Source organism: Colobus angolensis, unplaced genomic scaffold (assembly GCF_000951035.1).
Source record: "Colobus angolensis palliatus isolate OR3802 unplaced genomic scaffold, Cang.pa_1.0 Scaffold96, whole genome shotgun sequence".
Taxonomy (NCBI): Eukaryota; Metazoa; Chordata; class Mammalia; order Primates; family Cercopithecidae; genus Colobus; species Colobus angolensis.
The window spans coordinates 3201819-3219928 of NW_012123598.1; the positions used below are offsets into that span (position 1 = coordinate 3201819).

The following is an 18110-nucleotide window of genomic DNA, read 5'->3' on the forward strand; positions in this document are numbered from 1 at the left end:
CCGACGCGGAACCCCGCTCCGGGACGCAGCCCCCCAAGGCCCGCTGCCGCCCCAGCGCGGACCTCGAGCTGGACGACGTCATCGGCCTCTAGGTTACCCCATTCCCCGCGCCCTTCCCGCCCGGCACCCCACTTCTGTATACATAAACGTCCAAGGTGTGTGCCCGGGCTCTGACTTTTCACTTTGCACGTGGGAACGGATAAATGATAGGGTCCTGCCGCCTCTGAGAGCCGGAGGTGTCACCGGGAGATCTGGTCCGGGTCGCATGATTGCCCTGGGGTGGGGTGCGGCTCCTTTAAGAGAGCCCGGGGGCGAGGCCAGGCGGTGCCGCTTGCAGAGGCGGCCGCTCCCGCATTCCCGTTCATCAAATACTGAGCGCCACCGCTGGCCAGACTTGGTCCTGGGGCCGGGCCAGACTCAGCCACCGCGGAGCCCGCCGAGGCGGGGCTGCCGATTGCTGTAGCCCCGGGAGTCCTTCTGGCCCTCCACGCCTCGGGTGGACTCCGACCGGGCGGGGCCGCCCTTTACTCTGGGAGAGGCTGCAGAGGGAAGTGTCTGGGAACCCTTTTAGAGCAGTCGGGGCCTGGTCTCCGTGAGGGAAGAGTCCGCTGGCATCTTGGTTCTTTAAGGTCCCAGAAGGATGGGGCGAAACGTGCAAATGATTTGGACTGAGGGGCCAGGTTCTCAAGTTTCCCTGAGGGACGGGGCCGCAAATGTAAATCGCTTGGACTGAGGGCGGGTCCAGGTTCTTTAAAGACGTCCCCTCAGGGGCGGGGCACCACATGTAAATTACTTGGGGAGAGGCACACACGTAAATCACCCGGAAAGGGGCAGCACAAAAGTATCACCGGGAAAGGGGCAGGGCACGCATGCAAATCACCTAAAAAGGGACGGGGCACACATACAAATCACTTGGGAAGGGGAGAGACACACATGTAAATAACCTAAAAGGAGCGGGGCACACGTAAATCACCCGGAAAGGGGCGGGGCATTACATGTAAATTACCCTGAAAGGAGCGGAGAATACGTGTAAATCACTTGGGAAAGGGAGAGGCACACATGTAATTCACCTGAAATGGGCGGGGCACACGTAATCACCAGGAAAGGGGCGGGGTATTACACGTAAATCACCCAGAAAGAGGCAGTTCACATGTATCACTGGGGAAAGGGGCGGGGTCAGGCTCCCAAGAGCTCCGGGAGACCGCAGCCTTTACGGAGCTTGCTTTCCTGGCGCTGGGGGAGGGCGCAGCCGGGAAGTCCCAGAGAGCAGCGGTGTCAGGCTCTCCACCAGGGAGGGACGGGGCCAGAGTCCTCGCGAGGGCCCGGGGCGTGGTCCCCTGAGCTGGGCCGGAGCGCGGGCCGCTGACGTCACTGTCGGGTGAAGCTCGGTGCCTCCTAGCGGAGCCGCCCTCCGTACGGGTTGACCTGGTCTGCGCGGGGGCGTGCCAGTTCCCCGCACCCATGGCAGCGGCCAGGGGACGGCCGGAGTTGCCGCAGGAAGCCCCCGCCACGGAACCCGCGCCCCCGCCGGCCTGCCGCTTCTTCCTGGAAGGCCGCTGCCGCTTCGGCGCCCGCTGCCGCCAGCCCCACCCTGGGACGCCGGCGCCGCCTGACTGCGAGACGCAGCCCGAGGCCGGGGCCAAGAAGCCGCCGCTGCGCACAGCCGCAGATGTCATCCAGCGCATCCGCTGGGACCCGCGCCTCGACCCCGCCGACTTCTCGGTGGGCTACGTCGACCGCTTTCTGGGCGTGCGCGAGGAGCCCTTCAGCGCCTTCTGCTGGGACGAGCCGCTGGCGGCGCTCGGGCCCGGCGTGCTGGCCGTGCCCCAGCACCGAGTGCGCTTCTTCCGCTTCCGCGGCCGCCTCGTGTGGGACCGCACCTCGCGCACCGACCTCGTCTTCGGCTCCGGCTCTACGGCGGGACGCGGGCCCACCATCCTGGACGCGCTGGACAGCGAGGGCGCCCACGGGGCGAAGGACGCCGAGTGGACACCGGCGGTGGCAGGTCAGGAGGCCCAGGCTGCCCCCGAGCGGAGGAGCACAGGGCCGCTCCGCACAGGGCACCGAGAGCCAGGCGTGGAGGAAACAGGAGAGCTGGAGGCGGCCCAGGAGCAGGCGCTGGGTGAAGCTGCTGATTTTGAACACTGGCCCCAAGAGGACGCCTCGCAGGAGTGACTGAGGAGGCACTGAAGCCAACAGCAGCCGCCAGAATCACATTGCTGCGAAGCAAGGAAGCACAGGCCCTGGCAGCTCCGGGGAGCTCCGCTGAGGAGACAGAAGCCTAGTGGGGTCCTGGGGCCTGGCCCGAGGACAAAGGGGCCCGCCCTAGTGTTGCAGCCCCTCGCCAACTGCACCCCATTTTGTGGTCCTCATGGTGACCCAGGCTGGGCTACAAGCAGAAGTGACCAAAGCCCAGGAATACCTGGTCCACGTGGCCCCACGCTGCGCTGACTTCCTGGTGCCCACCCAGAACCTACACCTGCCGCCGGCCCTGCTGCTACCGGCAGGCGCTGGGGAGGCCGCGGCTACCATCAGTCTCTGAGACGACCCTCTTGGCCCTGGGGCTAAACACACCCCCTCAGCTGAGCTTTAGGGAGCTGGTCCTCCTGGGCCCTGGTGCTCTGTGCCCCACCCTCTCCCACACTGGAAGGCATGGCACAAATGCTGAGCCAGAGGCTGGAAGCCGAAGGGCTGAGAGTGCTACAGTCTCCAGGGGGGCTGAGAGTGCTACAGTCTCCAGGGCAGCTGCATCAACACCTCACCGTGGCCAAGGTGCCCCATGGTTCCCAAATCCACCTCCCCAAGCTGGAATGCACCCTCAGCCAGGAAGTGGGGTGCCAGACCCTGCAGATACTCTGGCTGTGCTGTATGGGGAGGACACGGGGGCCTTTCCAGCCCCTGGCTGAGATCCCGCTGGAATGACACCCCCAAACCTCTGGAGGAGACAATGGATGCAAACAGCCCACACAGGAAGGACAAAGCGGGAGCGTGCGCTCTCTCTCTCTCTCTCTCTTTAATTTTGGTTTCTCTCAAGCTTCCAAATGGTGCTCAGTGCTCCAAGGAAAGGAAGGAAGGAAGGAAAGGGAGGGGAGAGGAGGGGAAGGGAAGGCAGAGGAGGAACATCTGGAAAAAAAGCAGCCTGACAGTCCAGCTGTTTGCAAACTCATAGCACATCCTCCAGTTACATGGCAGAAGAGGGAGGGAGGGAGGGCCAAAAAGAAAAGGGAGAGGAGGAAGAAAAATAACTTAAACACACACACAAAGAAAAGAGAAGGCAACATGACGTGAGCTGGTGATCCATGAAGGCAGGGAGGGAGGGGAACCATTTTACCTGTGCTGAACCAAGGGAGGAATGCAGGGAGGAGGGAAGGAAAGGGGAAAAAAAAATCAGAAGAAACATTGGGGGCAGAGGGAGGAGGGGACACGGAGACAACTTTATACAACTTGAGACGAGGCGGCCCGGCCGGCGTGTCCTCAGTGCGGTGTGGCGGCGGAGGATCTGGTGCTGGTGGTGCTGGCACTTCAGGGTGGGGGGCCAAGGACGGGCACAGTCTCTAAGCAGCTCCCCTCACCCCAAACACGGTGGCCCCAAGGGGCTGGGAACAAGAGTCTGTGGCGAAGCAGGTGAGGCAGCGGACGGTGGGCGGGCTTGCTGGATGCCCCCGCCGCAGGCGGGCACGGGCTGGACGGCCTGTCTTCTTTCCACTGGCCCCCCGGCATGGGATGGGCCAGGGCGCCGGGTCGGGTACCGGAGTGCAAGCTCGAAAGAGAGAGAGAGAAAACACTGAGACAGCGTTAGTGGAGTGAAAGGCGGACACAGATGAGCCTGCAGACCATGCCCCCAACCCTCCGCTGCCCATCCCCTCCTCCCCAACCCCATCCCTCTGAGGCAAAAAATAAAAACGTAGAAAAATCTCTGTACAGACTCCCCGGTGGGAAAACGGGGGCAGGGATGGTGGCTCTTCCTGGAGCCCACTCCCCACAAATAAATTTACAACCCAAGTCCACGGCTCAAAAACAGAATCCGCAAAGGCAGCGCCGGGGGCTGCAGCCCCTGCCCCCGCCCCCTCCTCGCTGGGTGCTCAGAAGGCTGACAGCTGCGCCAGGCTGAGGCGGCAGTCGATGCTGGAGTTGTCCGGGCCCGTGTAGGCCAGGCCCAGGGGCTCTAGGAAGGCCCGGCAGGCGGCCTCGCCCTCGAAGGCCAGCTCGGCCTGCAGGTAGGAGACTGGCAGCGCAGGGCGGAAGCTATGGAGACAAGAGGAGAAGGTGATGAGGCGGGCGGGCGGGAGGGCAGGGGAGGGCCCCACGAGCGGGGAGGCCCCCCCATTCGGGTACCCACAGGATTTCCTCAGCACAGTACCTGCTGGCTTCCCCACCCGCCTCCCAGCCTCCCCACCTCAGGGGCTTGGGGGGGCCCGGGGTGGGGTTAGTGGCCCCAGCCCCCAGCTGTGCCCCCCCTCGCCCTCACTTACCTGTGCAGGGGCCAGGGAGGAGAGGGGACAGGCAGAGAAGGGCCCAGCGGGCTCCTCCGCTGGCTGAGGGGCAGGGGCCAGATGGAGGGAGCAACACGCGGCAGGGGATGGGAATGGCAGGGCTGGCAGGGCTGCCAGGGCCACCGTGCGGACCCGGCCCTCGCTGCTTCCTCTGCCCTGCATTACAGTGTCTTTGGGAAGCCAGGCACAAGGGTGCCAGCCAGCACTCACCACTACATACTGAAAGCAGTCACTTCTGGCTGCTGCTAAGCGACACTACTAAGCATCTAGCATGACCCAGGTCCTCAGAGCTCCCTGAACCCTCTTCCACAGGCGGTGCAGCCCCACCCTTTCCACACACACAGGAACCAAGGCACCAAGTGAGGGGAACTAAGTCCTAGAACCCGCTTCTGCTCCAAAGCCAGAGCTTCATGGAAGCCATGGGATCAGAGCCCACGCCATCTCCCAGTCTCAGCTGGCAGGGCAGGGTCAGCCTCCTTGGGGGAAAGGTGCTGACACAATGAGGTCAATGCCAGACTAGGGCCCCACCCACAAGTAGCCTCACGGCTCTGTTCCCAACCAAGGCCAATTAGGCATCGATTCACCAGGACGCTCGCCCAACCACAGGCCCCTGTGCAGTCGGAAGCTTGAGAGCCGCCATTCATGGGGCCCATCATGGCAGCAGACTGGGCAGCCTCCTGCCTCTAACTTCCCAAGCTGGCATGGAGCTCTGGGCATGGCATCCCACATGCTCGTCTGCTCCTGTGACTCCTGCCCTGGCTCAGCCTCTCCCTGAAGTTGGCTTAACCCACACTAGATTCCAGAATGAGTCTCCCAATCTCCAGGCTGACGATCCCTCCCTAGCTCCAAACTATGCTGTGACTATGACCTCAAACAGGGGGCCACCTGGCCAGGCACTCAAGGCCTCCATGCTGTGACTAAGCTCACACGGAGGGCCACCTGGCCAGGCACTCAACGCCTCCATGCTGTGACTGAGCTCACACGGAGGGCCACCTGGCCAGGCACTCAAGGCCTCTCCAGTCTACTGGTCAACCTCTTCGACCAGAATTTCTCCACCTTGGCAAAAGACTGACCTCTGGGCCCCAGTGGCAGTGGCGGGGCAGCACCCCTGGCCTCAGCACCCCTGGCCTCCACTCACGAGATGCCAAGAGCATCCCCTTGCTGTGACAACCGAAAACCTCTCTTGACATTGCCCAGCGTCGCCTGGGCACCTCAATCACCAGACAGAACCATGCGTCTAAACGTGAGTCAAGCAACTGTCCCCTACCCACAGCGAGCCAAGAGCAATGTCTAGTGAACAAAGGACACTGCAGGGGCACGGCCTGACTGGGGGCCTTTGGCACCACGCCCAGTGTGGCCTCATCGCAGGTGTCTCCCTAAGTGTTTCTGGTGCTCTCCAAGGAGCTGCGTGGGACAGGGCCTTGTCCCGTTAGACCAGAGACTGCCTGGATGGTCTCTATGGTGGGAGCACAGCGACAAGCTGAGAAAGCAGAGACCTCAGGGTTCTGAGGAAGCCCAGAGCAAGGAGTGAACTAGGGGATCCAGGCAGGAGAGAACAGGAGGAAGAAACGCACAGACGGGGTGGAAAAGAGGCCCCAGAGGCAGTGAGCTGGGAACAGTGGGGAGGCGGGGAGGAGTGACCCGGAACACAGAGGTGGCCAAGAAGGAAAGCAAGAGGAACTGGAGAGGGGAGGGCTGAATGGAGAAAGATGGAGGAGCAAGGACCAGGAGAAGGGTCGGGGGCTGGGGGAGGCCTGCGGCCAGGAGCTGGTCTGAGAGGCGGTGTGAGGCAGAAGGATGGGAAGAGCAAGGGCAGAAGGGAGCTTGGCACCACATACGTTTTGATCATGGCTTTGAGGGCGACCTTGCGTTCCCGATCTGCAAACTTGTCCACGAGGTAGCCAGACATGCAGGGTGCATGGCAGTAGAGCCGGAAAAAGCGGTGGTAGTTGCCCAGGGCCCAGGCTGTCCTTAATGCCAAGGCGTGGGCCACGCAAGGATCTGCCTTCAGTTCTCGTGTGAGGTATGCCAGCTCCGTGGTGATGTCTAGCGCCAAGACAAAGAGGGTCAAGTCAGCAGGGCTCAACCCTGGGCACCACAGCCTCCGTCCTGGGGACTGGGCCTCACCTCCCGAGTTCTTGGTGAAGATGTAGTAGAGGATTCGGTAGGCAGTAAACTCGCCCACGTTGCCAGGCAAGTTCTCGGCGTACAGCGACTTGAGCTGTGTCTGGCACTGGTTAAACTCTTCATGGTCACCCTGGAAGGCAGAGGCACAGAGGGAGGAGAGCAGAGTGAGGGTGCTGAGGGCAGAAGGGCAGCAGGAAAGGGTCTGGGGAGGCCTGCAGAGGCCAGCTCACCTTCTCCAAGGCGATCCGGGCGTGGGTCTCGTAAACCTCCACCGTGAACTCCGTGCGGATGCCCTGCACCTGGGGCCGCGGGGCGAGAACAAGAGTCACAAGGAGCGGGAGGCACGACTGGCTGAGGCCAGGCCCCTCCCAGCGCGAGACTCACCGTCAGATCCTGCCGGATCGACTTCATCTGCTCGCAGGCAAACGCGTAGTCCTGCTTCTCTTTCCAGTGGGACTTGACCATGCACAGCGATTTTTTCAAAACCTGGAAAAGGAAACGGAATTAGCACTCGGAGCACAGTTCAGGTCCGGTGGGCAAGGGTTTCCACTGATTTGGTGGGAGAGTTGCAACATCAAGGGAAAAAAAAAAAAACAAAAAAAAACAAAGGCCGGACGCAGTGGCTCACGCCTGTAATCCCAGCACTCTGGGAGGCCAAGGCAGGCGGATCATCTGGGGTCAGGAGTTTGAGACCAGCCTGGCCAACATGGTGAAACCCCGTCTCTACTAAAAACACAAAAATTAGCCGGGTGTGGTGGCGCCCGCCTATAATCCCAGCCACTCGGGAGGCTGAGACAGGAGAATCGCTTGAAGCCGGGGAACGGAGGTTGCAGTGAGCCAAGACCACGCTATTGTACTCCAGCTTGGGCAACAGAGCAAGACTCTCTCCCCCGCCAATTAAAAAAAAAAAAAAAAGAAAAAACACACAAGACATGGGTTAAGAGTGGCCACCCCACACCCATTTCCCTGTAAACACACGGCTGTTCACATGTTCTGCAGCAGAACAGTGAGGACGCCAAACCCTGGAAGCACAGACCCCGGTGCCCCACAGCCCACGGGCCTGGGAGAAGGCTGTATGCTCCACGTCACCTAAGCCAGGGACCACGGCCCAGAGGTCACGCGATTCGCCGGCCAAGCTGCACGCCCGCCATGCAGGATCCAGGGCAGCAGGGCACCTTCGCGCTCCTCTCAGGACGCAGACCGGCCGGGCTTCCCCTGCCATACCAGAGCCCCCGTGTGGCCTCTGCCACCCTCCCTGGGTCGGCTCTCCAAGTCCTGAGCCAGCAGGGCCTCACAGAGCAGAACTGCCCAGCCCAGCCGGGCACTTACTGCCACAGGGCGCACGGTGGACGGGTCGGGGGCACAGGTGAGGCGCAGGTAGTGCTTGGTGATGTCAGGGCAGGTGCCCACGATCTGCAGCTCCTGCCAGTCAGGGTCGGCCCCGCTGCTCTCCAGGCTGCTCATCTGCAGCACCAGGGGCTCGAGGCGCAGACGGCGGGAGTGTCCGTGCTGGAAGCGAGCTGCCCGCTTCTGCTTCTTCAGCTCGCGCTCGGGGTCCTCGCACTCCAGCGCCGCCATCTTCTTTCGACTGCGCTTGGTGGAAGCCAGATCATGCCTAGGAAGGGGTGAGGGGCAGTGAGCGGGACGGGTGTCTTCAGCCACCCTACAGCCTCGCCTCTTTGGCAGCTGGCTATTCACCTGTCTAGCCCTCTTCCTCCTTCTCCCACAGGTCCCCAGTACCCTCCTCCACCCTGACCTGTGTCTCAAGCCCCCACCCGGTCTCACCTCTTCCCACGCTGTGCCCTGCCTCGGCCCCGGTCCATATGGGCCCCTCGACCACCCCGGCCCTTAGGGGGCGGGTTCCTGCGGCCCACAGGGTGACACTCGTTTCCTGAGTAGGAACTGTCGGAGTCTGAGTGGGAGTCACTGCAGGAAGAAGCAGGAAGATCAGGCCTGAAACACCTCCCCCTCCCCACACACCCCCCCCACCCCGACCGAGGCCTGGAGCCTCAGTACCTTCTGCGGAAGTGGCGGGTTGGGGACCTGGACGAGGAGCGGGAGCGGGAGTCTGTGCTGGACGAAGAGCTGTTGTCCTTCATGAAGACGTTGCGGTTGCCAAACTTGGTGAAGCTGTTGCCCCGGGCTCGACCAGCACCCCCAGCCCCCGGCGTCCCTCGCTGGGACGGGGCACCCCCGCCCCTAGTCGCTGAGCCCGCCCCTCTAGGAGGGTGAAGGCTGCTAGGGGCCTCCCACCGCTTCTTCTTAGGGCTCTCGGCCACAGGCTCCCGGGTCAGCCTGAGGATACAGCAGGGCAGGGCGTCACCATCCCCGCCAGACACCGGCGGGACGGTCAATACCACCTCCCTCAATCTACCAACCCACCTGAAAGGAAAGGCACTTACCCCAGGCAGCTCGGCTATTACAGTGCAGAAATGAGACGCAAACCCAGGTTTTCTGTGTCCAGAGGGTGTGCTTAACCACTAAGCAATGCACACCTCTCCAGCATCCATGGTCCCCACCCCACCCACTGGCCTTCCAACCAGGACTTCACCCCCCCGGGATCCAACTTTCCGGTTCATTTCTCTTTGGAGCTCCTGGTACCTGGGACCCCCAACTCTCCTACCTCCATACCCGGCCCGTGCCTCGCACAGCACCACCCTCTCACCTACGTCCCCCACCCACACTAACCCTGGCAGGGGCTCCCGGCTCCAGTCAATGGTATAGGCCGAGCCGTCCTGCAGCCGCGCCTGCAGCACCTCCTTGAGCAGCTTTTCCGTGCGGTCCTTGTCCTCCTCCGACTCACAGGCGGTGAAGCAGCGCTCCACATACTCTTTCATGTCCTGGGGCCAGTCGTCGGGCTTCCCAGACAGATTCCCCCGGGCAGAGGACCCACTGCGGGAGGACAGAGGAGGGGCTCAGTTGTAGAGAATTCCCAGACTCAGAAGACCATCCCCAGCACCACTCTGAGCGGACACACAGGGGGACACAGTCCCCATGTTTTCCTTCTGTCTCCTTCAGTGCCCACAGCAACCCCCAAGGGAGGGTCCTTCTCCCCTTTTCAGAGGTGCACACTGAGGCTCGGGGTGGGCACTGGACCACAGACGCTGAGTACAGCGTGTGGGGCTGCGATGGGGCACGCGGGCAGACGTCACCTGTGGTTCTGAGCTTTCTCAGGGTTGGGCTGGGGGCCGAAGCCGCCGTGCTGGCCCTCTGCGCTGGAGCCAAAGCTCTGGGTGGTGACAGCAAACGGTCGCTTCTGGATGTTGAACTTGAGACCTCCAGTCCCAGGGGCCGCTGCGAGGGCAGCAAAAGCTAGGGTTAGGCCCTTCCCCAGCACATCCAGAGGTCCCCAGGGGACAGCAGGAGGCGGAAATGCAGGGAGGAGCGGCGAGGTTCTAGAGGAGGGCTCCAGCACACACGTGCCTGGTTCAAAGCAACCCCACCCCAAGCCTGGCGATCACAACACCCAGAAATAAGGAGCAGCACACACCATATGCCTCACACCTAGGAGCTCTGTGAGGGCCCCAACCCCTCGAGCCTCCACATGGCTTTGCCGACTTACGTTTCATGCGGTTCCACAGTTGTTGGCCCTTCTTGGGCTTGGCAGGTTCGGCGTAGCTGTGTGGCCCATAGGCCTGGCCTGTGGCGGGCCCCGCCTGGCTGTGCTGTGTGGCCGGAGCTGTCCCAGGCTGAGGGCCACTGTTCAGCGTGTGAGCCCCATGCGGGGGATTTGAGGGCTGAGGGGGCTGAGCCGACGGCAGCTGCTGAGGGGGCGCCTGGTAGGACATGCTCTCATCCATGCCGGGGACTGGGGGCTGCAGAAGGAAGCAGGCGCTAAGCACGGGAGGCAGATTCGGGAGCTGGCGAGTGGCACTCAGCCCTCACCATGAAGACACAGTGGTCACAGCACTCAACCCTCCTGTGACCTTCCCACATGTGCTCATTCGAGGCCTCAGTAGCCCTCTGAGGTTAACATTTGTTAACAACCTTTTCACAGCTGACAAGGCTCCGGCTCAGAGACTAAGCAACTTCCCAAGGCCCTGAGCTACGAAGCAGCAGCTGGCAGCGTCTCAATGCTGGAGTAACAGCCACCGACAGCACACCCACTCCAGCGCTGCCATCTGAGCACACACACTCATGGAGCACGAGGACGAGGCTACCATCCTTCCTGCTTCCGAGAGCGGACTGCGATGCGTACGTAATTACACCAGGGGTGGGCACGCTGGGATTCAAACCCACGTCTACCTGCCTCCTATGCACTAGCCCAGCCATTCCTCCAAGCTGCACCTTCAATGCAAAACCCAACCCATGTGCGCACGCGTGTGGGTGACCACACTGGGGAAAAAGATGTCTTTCAACATCTCAGGCCTAGCCTTGGCTCAGCCTTAAACCCACCCGAGGTTCAAACACTATGCTTTGCCCTCCTCATTTTCAGATCAGGAGTTGCTTGGAAGGAAGAAAGCAGTTTAAGGAGCACAGGCCATTCCTCATTGACAGCTCATTCAAAAATCTACATTTCCTCTGCTTGAGCACAGCGTGGGAGCTGGGCTAGGGTGTTACCTGGTTCAGAGTCCCTTGGTGCTGGGGTGCGGATGGCTGCTGGGGTGTGGCTGAGCCATAGGAGCTGGCCATCCCATACTGGGAAGGGGAGCCGTAGCTCTGGTACATGCTCTGCAAAGGTGCAGGGAGGGAGGGTTTAGTGGGAGGCCTGCCCTTTCCACTTCCCCAGCCCGCTCAGGAACTACACCAGCCATGGCCCTCTACCAATCCCTCACCCCTTTCTCTCTCCACCATATTAATGCACCACACCCTCTCATATACTAAAAAAAGAAAAACCTGTCAATCCCACCTCTCACTTAGCTAGTTCTCAGAAGAATATAATCAACAATACTGAGTGCCAACTTTTCTAAGCACAACGAACAGTAAGAAGGAAAACCCATGCTCTAATGAAGCTTGTGCTTGAATTACATGCCCAGCCGTACACATCAATATGTAATATATCCAGCAATAAGGATCATGAACAATAAAAAGGCAAAGAAAGGGGGAGAGAGAGGTTGCAAGGCAGGAATGCTACTTTCAATCAGTGTGTCAGGTAGAGGCTCTCTGAAGGCGGCATCTGAGCAGAGACCTCCAAGAGGCGGCAACACAGGGAGCACTGCAGCCAGGGCAAAGCAAGAGTGGGCCTGGCGGGGGCGGGCATCAAGGAGGTCTCTGCTTCGATGGCCATGGCAGAATGAGCATGAGGAGAGAAGGGACCAGAACCAGGTATGTAGGACCTTGTGGCTCATGGTGGGGACCTTGGAATGTACCTCATGGGCAAGTAGAGGGTTTCTAGCAGTTATCACTGCTATCTCCAGTCCATCCACCACCGGGCCCCACCCCGGAAGACTCCACCCCACCCGGCCCTGCCCCGCCGGCTGGGCACTCACCATGGGATAGTAGTAGCTGTAGGGGTAGGCGTAGTTGTACTGCTGGTACCACTGGTAGTACTGCTGCTGCTGCAAAGCTGACGCTTCTGCCTGGGACACGTACTGGGGAAACAGAGAAGCACATGTGCCGTCAGCAGCCCAAATCCACAGGCACACGGCCCCCAAATGGCAAGCCTGTGGTTTACTGGGGGGTAATTGCCAAGGGATGAAACTGGGCTCATGTATCTGCAAAGTGAGCCACTGTCTCCACCATGAGACTCACACACCTTAGAGACGAGGGGCATGGGCATGGCCTCCCTCTTCAGAACCACCCACACCCTAGACTCCTCAAGGAAACGCAACTTTTCCCTGTTCAGACTTAGATACCCTGGAACATCTTTTTACGTTTCCCCTCAGAGCACCCCGTCCGAATGATACAAGAGGACGCCAGGCTGTCTCTCTCCCACAACCACTGGCTCAGGGTACCCCAGCCCCATGGCCTTCTCACTTGTGCACTGGCCACAGGCCCATTGCTGCTGGACTTGGCAGAGCTGCCGGCGGCTCCTGACTTGCTGATGCTGGCCAGGGCCTGGCGGGCCTTCTCCCACTCCGGGTTCTCGTGCATTGGCGTCTCCATGCCATTCTCTCGGCCTGCCCCAGCCACCATGCTGTACTGAGAAGACCTGCAGAGAGAGGACCTCAAGTCATCCCTGTTCTCCCCACTGTACACAGGTGGGCAAGTTGGGAGGCAAATTCCAGCCCCTGGATCCCAAATCTAACTGTTACTGCCTATCTAAGCCTGAGTTTTCTAACCTGTACTATGCTGACAAAGGGTTTCTGCTTCAGAGTCTTCTGGGAGGGGTAAATGAGATCACCCGCTTAAGGTACTTATCCCAGAGCCTGGCACACAGGAGTCGTTCAAACCAAACAAAACAACGAACAGAACCCACAGAACCGAGCACAGGCCCTGGCACCTCCTGGGGCTGTGTCTTTCAGGAATCCATGAATTCCGCCTGACATCACCCCAGTCAGCAGGTTATCACGCTATTTTGAGAAAAAATAAGGAGTTTGCAGAAAAACAAATAAAGGACTGTGTATTGAGTGTTAGGAACCTGCCTCCTAATGATACTTGCTTGAATGAATCATCACAATTCTGCAAAGCAAGCACTGCACTGTGCAACGCGAAAGCTCAGAGGTAAGGCTTGCCCCTCTCCACACAACCAAATGCTTCCCTCTGTGTCTGCCTCACCACCACCACCACCCCCACCCACAGGGATTGTGGCATCACTTCCTCTAAGGCCACGTGAGGTCCCACCCCAGAGGATAGCACTGGGTCTCGCTTCCTCTCTCCCTCCCGGCCGGCCTCCATCCCTCTCGCCTCACTCACCAATCTGTGCCACGTTGATCACCCACGTTGGCCGCCATCTGGACCTTGGGGTAGAAGGGGTGGACCTCGGGAGCCAGACTGCTTTTTCACTGTCTGTGAGAAAAAGAACAAGTTAGGGAGACTTAAGGGGGAGCTAAAAACATGTCACAAAGTGGGGAAGAAAAGTAGATGGACTCCCGAGAAGCCAAGTAGAAAAGGGGAGGCTGACAGAGAAGCCACTGGGTTCAAGGATCTGAGGAGTTCCAGGTGTGGCCTAAAAAGGCTGGAGGATGAGGAGAAGCGCCTGGCCACTTTGTAGTGCCCCAGCTGGAAAACAAAGGATTTGGAAACAGGGAAGCCTGAACAGACTTCCCAAAAGGAAGGAGAAGGGTCTGAAATCCATGTGAGCAAAGAGAGAGTGTGACGAAAGGTCGAGAGGGTGGGAGTGCCTCCACCAAGGGGAGAAGTTCTAAAAAAAATTCTAGGGGCCAGGTGTGGTGGCTCATGCCTGTAATCCCAGCACTTTGGGAGGCCGAGGCAGGCGGGTCACCTGAGGTCGGGAGTTCGAGACCAGCCTAATGAACATGGAGTAACCCCGTCTCTACTAAAAATACAAAATTAGCTGGGCGTGGTGGCACATGCTTGTAATCCCAGCTACTAGGGAGGCTGAGGCAGGAGAATCGCTTGAACCCGGGAGGCGGAGGGCAGTGAGTTGAGATTGCGCACCATTGCTCTTCAGCCTGGGCAGCAAGAGCGAAACTCTGTCTCCAAAAAAAAAAAAAAAAAAATTCTAGGGAATACGGCTTGTGAAAGGAACCTGAACCAAGAGAATGGATGCTATAATGAGAAGAGTCTGAGGGAATCCTTAAGGCTGAGAGAGTGGAAAGGTTTCCGAGAACTCTAAAAAAGACAATGCCGACGTGAACCCCAACGTGAAGAAACGGGTTCTTAGCACTGAGAGACTGATTTCAAAAAGGTCTCTGAAGGCCAGTAAAGAGACCGACGTGGGAGTCCTCAGCGGGACTACCCCTGCCTGCTTCCACGGGAGGTTCCCGGAAGCAGGGGTAGGGTTGGGAGAGAAACGGGATCACCTTGGTTGGGTGTCTGGACATAAAGCTTTGGGAATGCCAAAGAAGACCCATAACATGTTCAAGGAATTAAGAGTGGGGTAGAGAGAACTGGAAGAAAAGTGGAGTGTCTCCGGGGCGAGGATTGCAAAGCCTAAACTCCCGAGAGGGAGTAACTGATAAGTAGGATAATGAATCCCGCAGGAGAACCGGCATTCTCACAAGTTGACGGGACAGGAACAGGAGTCTGGAGCTGGGGAAAAGCCCTAGAAACGCAAAGGCTTAACTTAAACAGCACAGAGGGCGTGAGTAGAGACGAGGGATCGTGGCGGGGACACAGGAAAAGGAGCCCCCGGGCAGAAGGGAGATCAGAAACAAGGTCAGGAGTTGGGGGCTGCGGAGAGGGCTCCCGGACGGGTCTCACGAACGGGGACAGGCATCAGACGTGAGGCCTGGGGTCCCGGGAGCACCTGGCCGTCCCGCAGGCTGGGCGAAGGCAGAGGAGGACGCCGGGTGGAGGAGGCCGCTCGGATCCCCAAGACTGGCCACGGAGCCACTGCCCAGGCCGCGCCTGCGCACCACGCCCCAGAAAGACTCGCTGGAGTCGCCCGTCGCCCGGGGCAACACCCGGCCAATGGAGAGTGAGGGGCGCGCCCCGGGGCCCCAAGAACTCCAAGGGAGAGGGACGGGCAGTGGAGGACTAAGGCGCACGCGCGCTAGTGCCCGAACGCGCGCCCCCAGGCCCGGTGCGCAGGCGCAGTGGCTGCCCCCTGCCCCGCCACACCCTGTCGACGCTCGCGCGCGGCGTCTGCTGCTGCGACAGCCGAGAAGGCCTCGGGGCTCGCGGGACGCAAGACCGAAAGGAGATGCTATCCCCGCCCGCCCGCTCGCCCGCCGCTCCCCTTACCAACCAGGACCCTTCGCTGCAGGGACACGCCAACAACCACCCAGGCGATTAGCAACACGACCACGACACCGATCGGCCACCCGGCTGGCTCTGGTCTTCTTTGGCTTCGACGTTCTGACCGCGGCGTCCTGACGTCAAGCGGCGACCTCGCCCCTCCTCGCTCGGCCCGGCACAGCCAATGACCGCCACGAGCTACGCTTGAGCCCGCCCTCCCTCCCACGCACTGACGCATGAGCATTTTAAGGTAGGCCGGAAGTCTGGGTGGGGACGGTGGCCCCGAGGGGACAAGTGAGGCCGCATTAGCTGTTTTTGCGTCCCACGCAGCCCCGTTTTGTTGTTGTTGTTCTCGTTCTCGGAAACGGAGTATTGCTCTTGCTCTGTCATCGCCCAGGATGGAGTGCAGTGGCGCGATCTCGCCTCACTGCAACCTCCGTCTCCCGGGTTCAAGCAATTCTCCTGCCTCAGCCTCCGGAGTAGCTGGGATTACAGGCGCGCGCCCCTATACCCGGCTGATTTTTGTATTTTTAGTAAAGACGGGGTTTCACCCTGTTGGCCAGGCTGGTCTCGAACTCCTAATCTCATGATCCGTCCTCCTCGGCCTCCCAAGTGCTGGGATTACGGGCGTGAGCCACCGCGCCCGGCCGCAACCTTGTTTTGACTGAGTCAGTGGGAGCCATTACTGTTCCTCCATGTACACTGGCGTGACAAGAGTTACGGGATTGTGGAACATCACGGTGCTGTGGAAGCCCTGGGGAGAGAATGATAAAGAAAGGGGGTGAGGAACAGCTCCCCCCGGAAGAGCGGGCTTCCCTAGTCAATGAATCTGGAAGGGCGCAGTGGAGGGGGCGCGGCGAGTTCAGATGGACGGAGGCTGGAAGCTGGCGCGGTTGGAGGGGGGTGGGGGTAGCATTGGCAGGGGCGCTGGGGTGGAAGTGTGTGGGGTCACAGGTGTGTAAGGGTGGGCGCGGAGCGGACCCCCAAAGGTCACTGAGGTCAGGCTGAGGCATTGGACCAGATCTGTACATAGGCATTTCTCTGGACTCCGCGCCACCTTTTGAGAGCCATCTGTTTCCATCCAGGACTCGGATACAAATTATCCAGTCCGCTGCAGGGACCGGTCACTGTGTCACAGCAAGTGGTAGGATTTAAGAGGCAGTTTTCCTCCTTATTTTGTACCATTATGAACTTTTAGCTTGAAAAGCACGTTACCATTTTCATAACTATGTATTATTTTGTTAGTGCTAGCATAGATCTTTTTCCGTTATTTTACTGTGTGTGGGATGGGGGTTGTTTTCTTTTTGTTTTTGTTTGGGTTTTGTTTTTTGTTTTTGTTTTTGGGTTTTTTTGGTACCACACTTTTTGTTCCGGAATAATTTTGGATTTATTCAAAAGTTTGCCAAGGCCGGGCGCGGTGGCTCACACCTGTAATCCCAACACTTTGGGAGGCCAAGGTGGGTGGATCACCTGAGGTCAGGAGTTCAAGATCAGCCTGACCGACATGGTGAAGTCCTGTCTCTACTAACAATACAAAAATTAGCTGGGCGTGGTGACGCGTGCACCTGTAATCCCGGCTACTCGGGAGGCTGAGGCAGGAGAATCGCTTGAATCCAGGAGGCCGAGGTTGCAGTGAGCCGAGGTTTCGCCATTGCACTCCAGCCTGGGCAACAAGAGTGAAACTCATGTCGGCCGGGCGCGGTGGCTCAAGCCTGTAGTCCCAGCACCTTGGGAGGCCGAGACAGGCGGATCACGAGGTCAGGAGATCGAGACCATCCTGGCTAACACGGTGAAACCCCGTCTCTACTAAAAAAAATACAAAAAACTAGCCGGGCGAGGTGGCGGCGCCTGTAGTCGAGCTACTCGGGAGGCTGAGCCGGAGCTTGCAGTGAGCTGAGATCCGGCCACTACACTCCAGCCTGGGCGACACAGCGAGACTCCATCTCAAAAAAAAAAAAAAGAGCGAAACTCTTGTCTCCAAAAAAAGAAAAGTTGCAAAGATCATACGCAGTCCAGCGTATTTTATGCCCAGTTTCATCTGATGCTGTCATCAGAAGCATCAACAAAAGTGCTTTGTTACAGATACTGACAGGATGCATTAGTGTAACTAAATCCCAGACTTTACTGGGATTTCACCTTTTCCTCCAATGTTTTCTTTACATGCCAGAGTCCAAGCCAGGACCCACACTCCATTTAGCTTTCTTTTACCTGTTGTATTTAGGGCGGGTTTCTTGTAGATAGCATGCAGTTGGATCTTGCTTTTTTTTGCCCAAGCGAACAGTCTCTGCCTTTTAAAAGAGGTGTTTATAACTGTACTTTTATTTTTTATGTCTTATTCTTTTAGCATTCTGTACACAGACACAGCGATACAATGAAATGACTGGAACTTAAATGTGAAAACTCTTTACAAGTAAGCCCACAATTAGATACATTTATCTTACATGTCAGTTAAAAAAAAAAAATTATGAAAACAGGACGAATTATATCACAAAATAACCCCAAAATAGAAAAAATACCTAAGAAATGTGTCTAACCATGAAAAGTACTGTTCTCTTTGTACTTAAGTACAAAACATTGTTGCCTCTGATTAATGCACCCTGTACTTATTTTTCTGTCGTCCAGGGCTATGTTCATGTACCATCCAGGCAAACCAGCACCCCTCCCTTAATCCACTTCAGAATTTTACCCCAATTGTCTGATGATTTGCTCTAAGAAGTCACTAGGGGGTTGCTTTTGTTTTAATCTATT

The 18110-nt window shown here is 58.8% G+C and overlaps 2 protein-coding genes and 1 long non-coding RNA gene across 3 annotated transcripts in view; 2 read left to right on the top strand and 1 right to left on the bottom strand.

The window, feature by feature from the left end:
• The first annotated feature begins 1228 nt into the window (after positions 1 to 1228).
• On the top strand, positions 1229 to 3218 carry LENG9 (leukocyte receptor cluster (LRC) member 9). The gene is given in 5 exon segments (XM_011932509.1): positions 1229 to 2137; positions 2140 to 2340; positions 2343 to 2538; positions 2540 to 2614; positions 2616 to 3218. Coding segments are annotated over 5 exon segments (1455 nt in total). The 5' UTR covers positions 1229 to 1461; the 3' UTR covers positions 2923 to 3218.
• Positions 2997 to 15773, bottom strand: LENG8 (leukocyte receptor cluster (LRC) member 8). Its single transcript, XM_011932508.1, has 16 exons — positions 15369 to 15773; positions 13416 to 13508; positions 12537 to 12711; positions 12050 to 12151; positions 11181 to 11291; positions 10183 to 10435; positions 9773 to 9914; positions 9309 to 9512; positions 8637 to 8915; positions 8406 to 8546; positions 7950 to 8235; positions 7005 to 7106; positions 6851 to 6919; positions 6621 to 6750; positions 6332 to 6539; positions 2997 to 4245 (listed from the first exon to the last, which is right to left on the bottom strand). The coding sequence occupies exons 2-16, from the start codon at positions 13451 to 13453 to the stop codon at positions 4083 to 4085; spliced, it is 2403 nt and encodes an 800-aa protein (XP_011787898.1). The 5' UTR covers positions 13454 to 13508; positions 15369 to 15773; the 3' UTR covers positions 2997 to 4082.
• The window catches only part of LOC105504884, a 5428-nt gene continuing 2958 nt past the window's right edge, over positions 15641 to 18110 (top strand). Inside the window, exons 1-2 of the long non-coding RNA XR_001000664.1 lie at positions 15641 to 16102; positions 16448 to 16499. This is a non-coding gene — a long non-coding RNA (uncharacterized LOC105504884). The remainder of the gene's footprint in view (positions 16103 to 16447; positions 16500 to 18110) is intronic.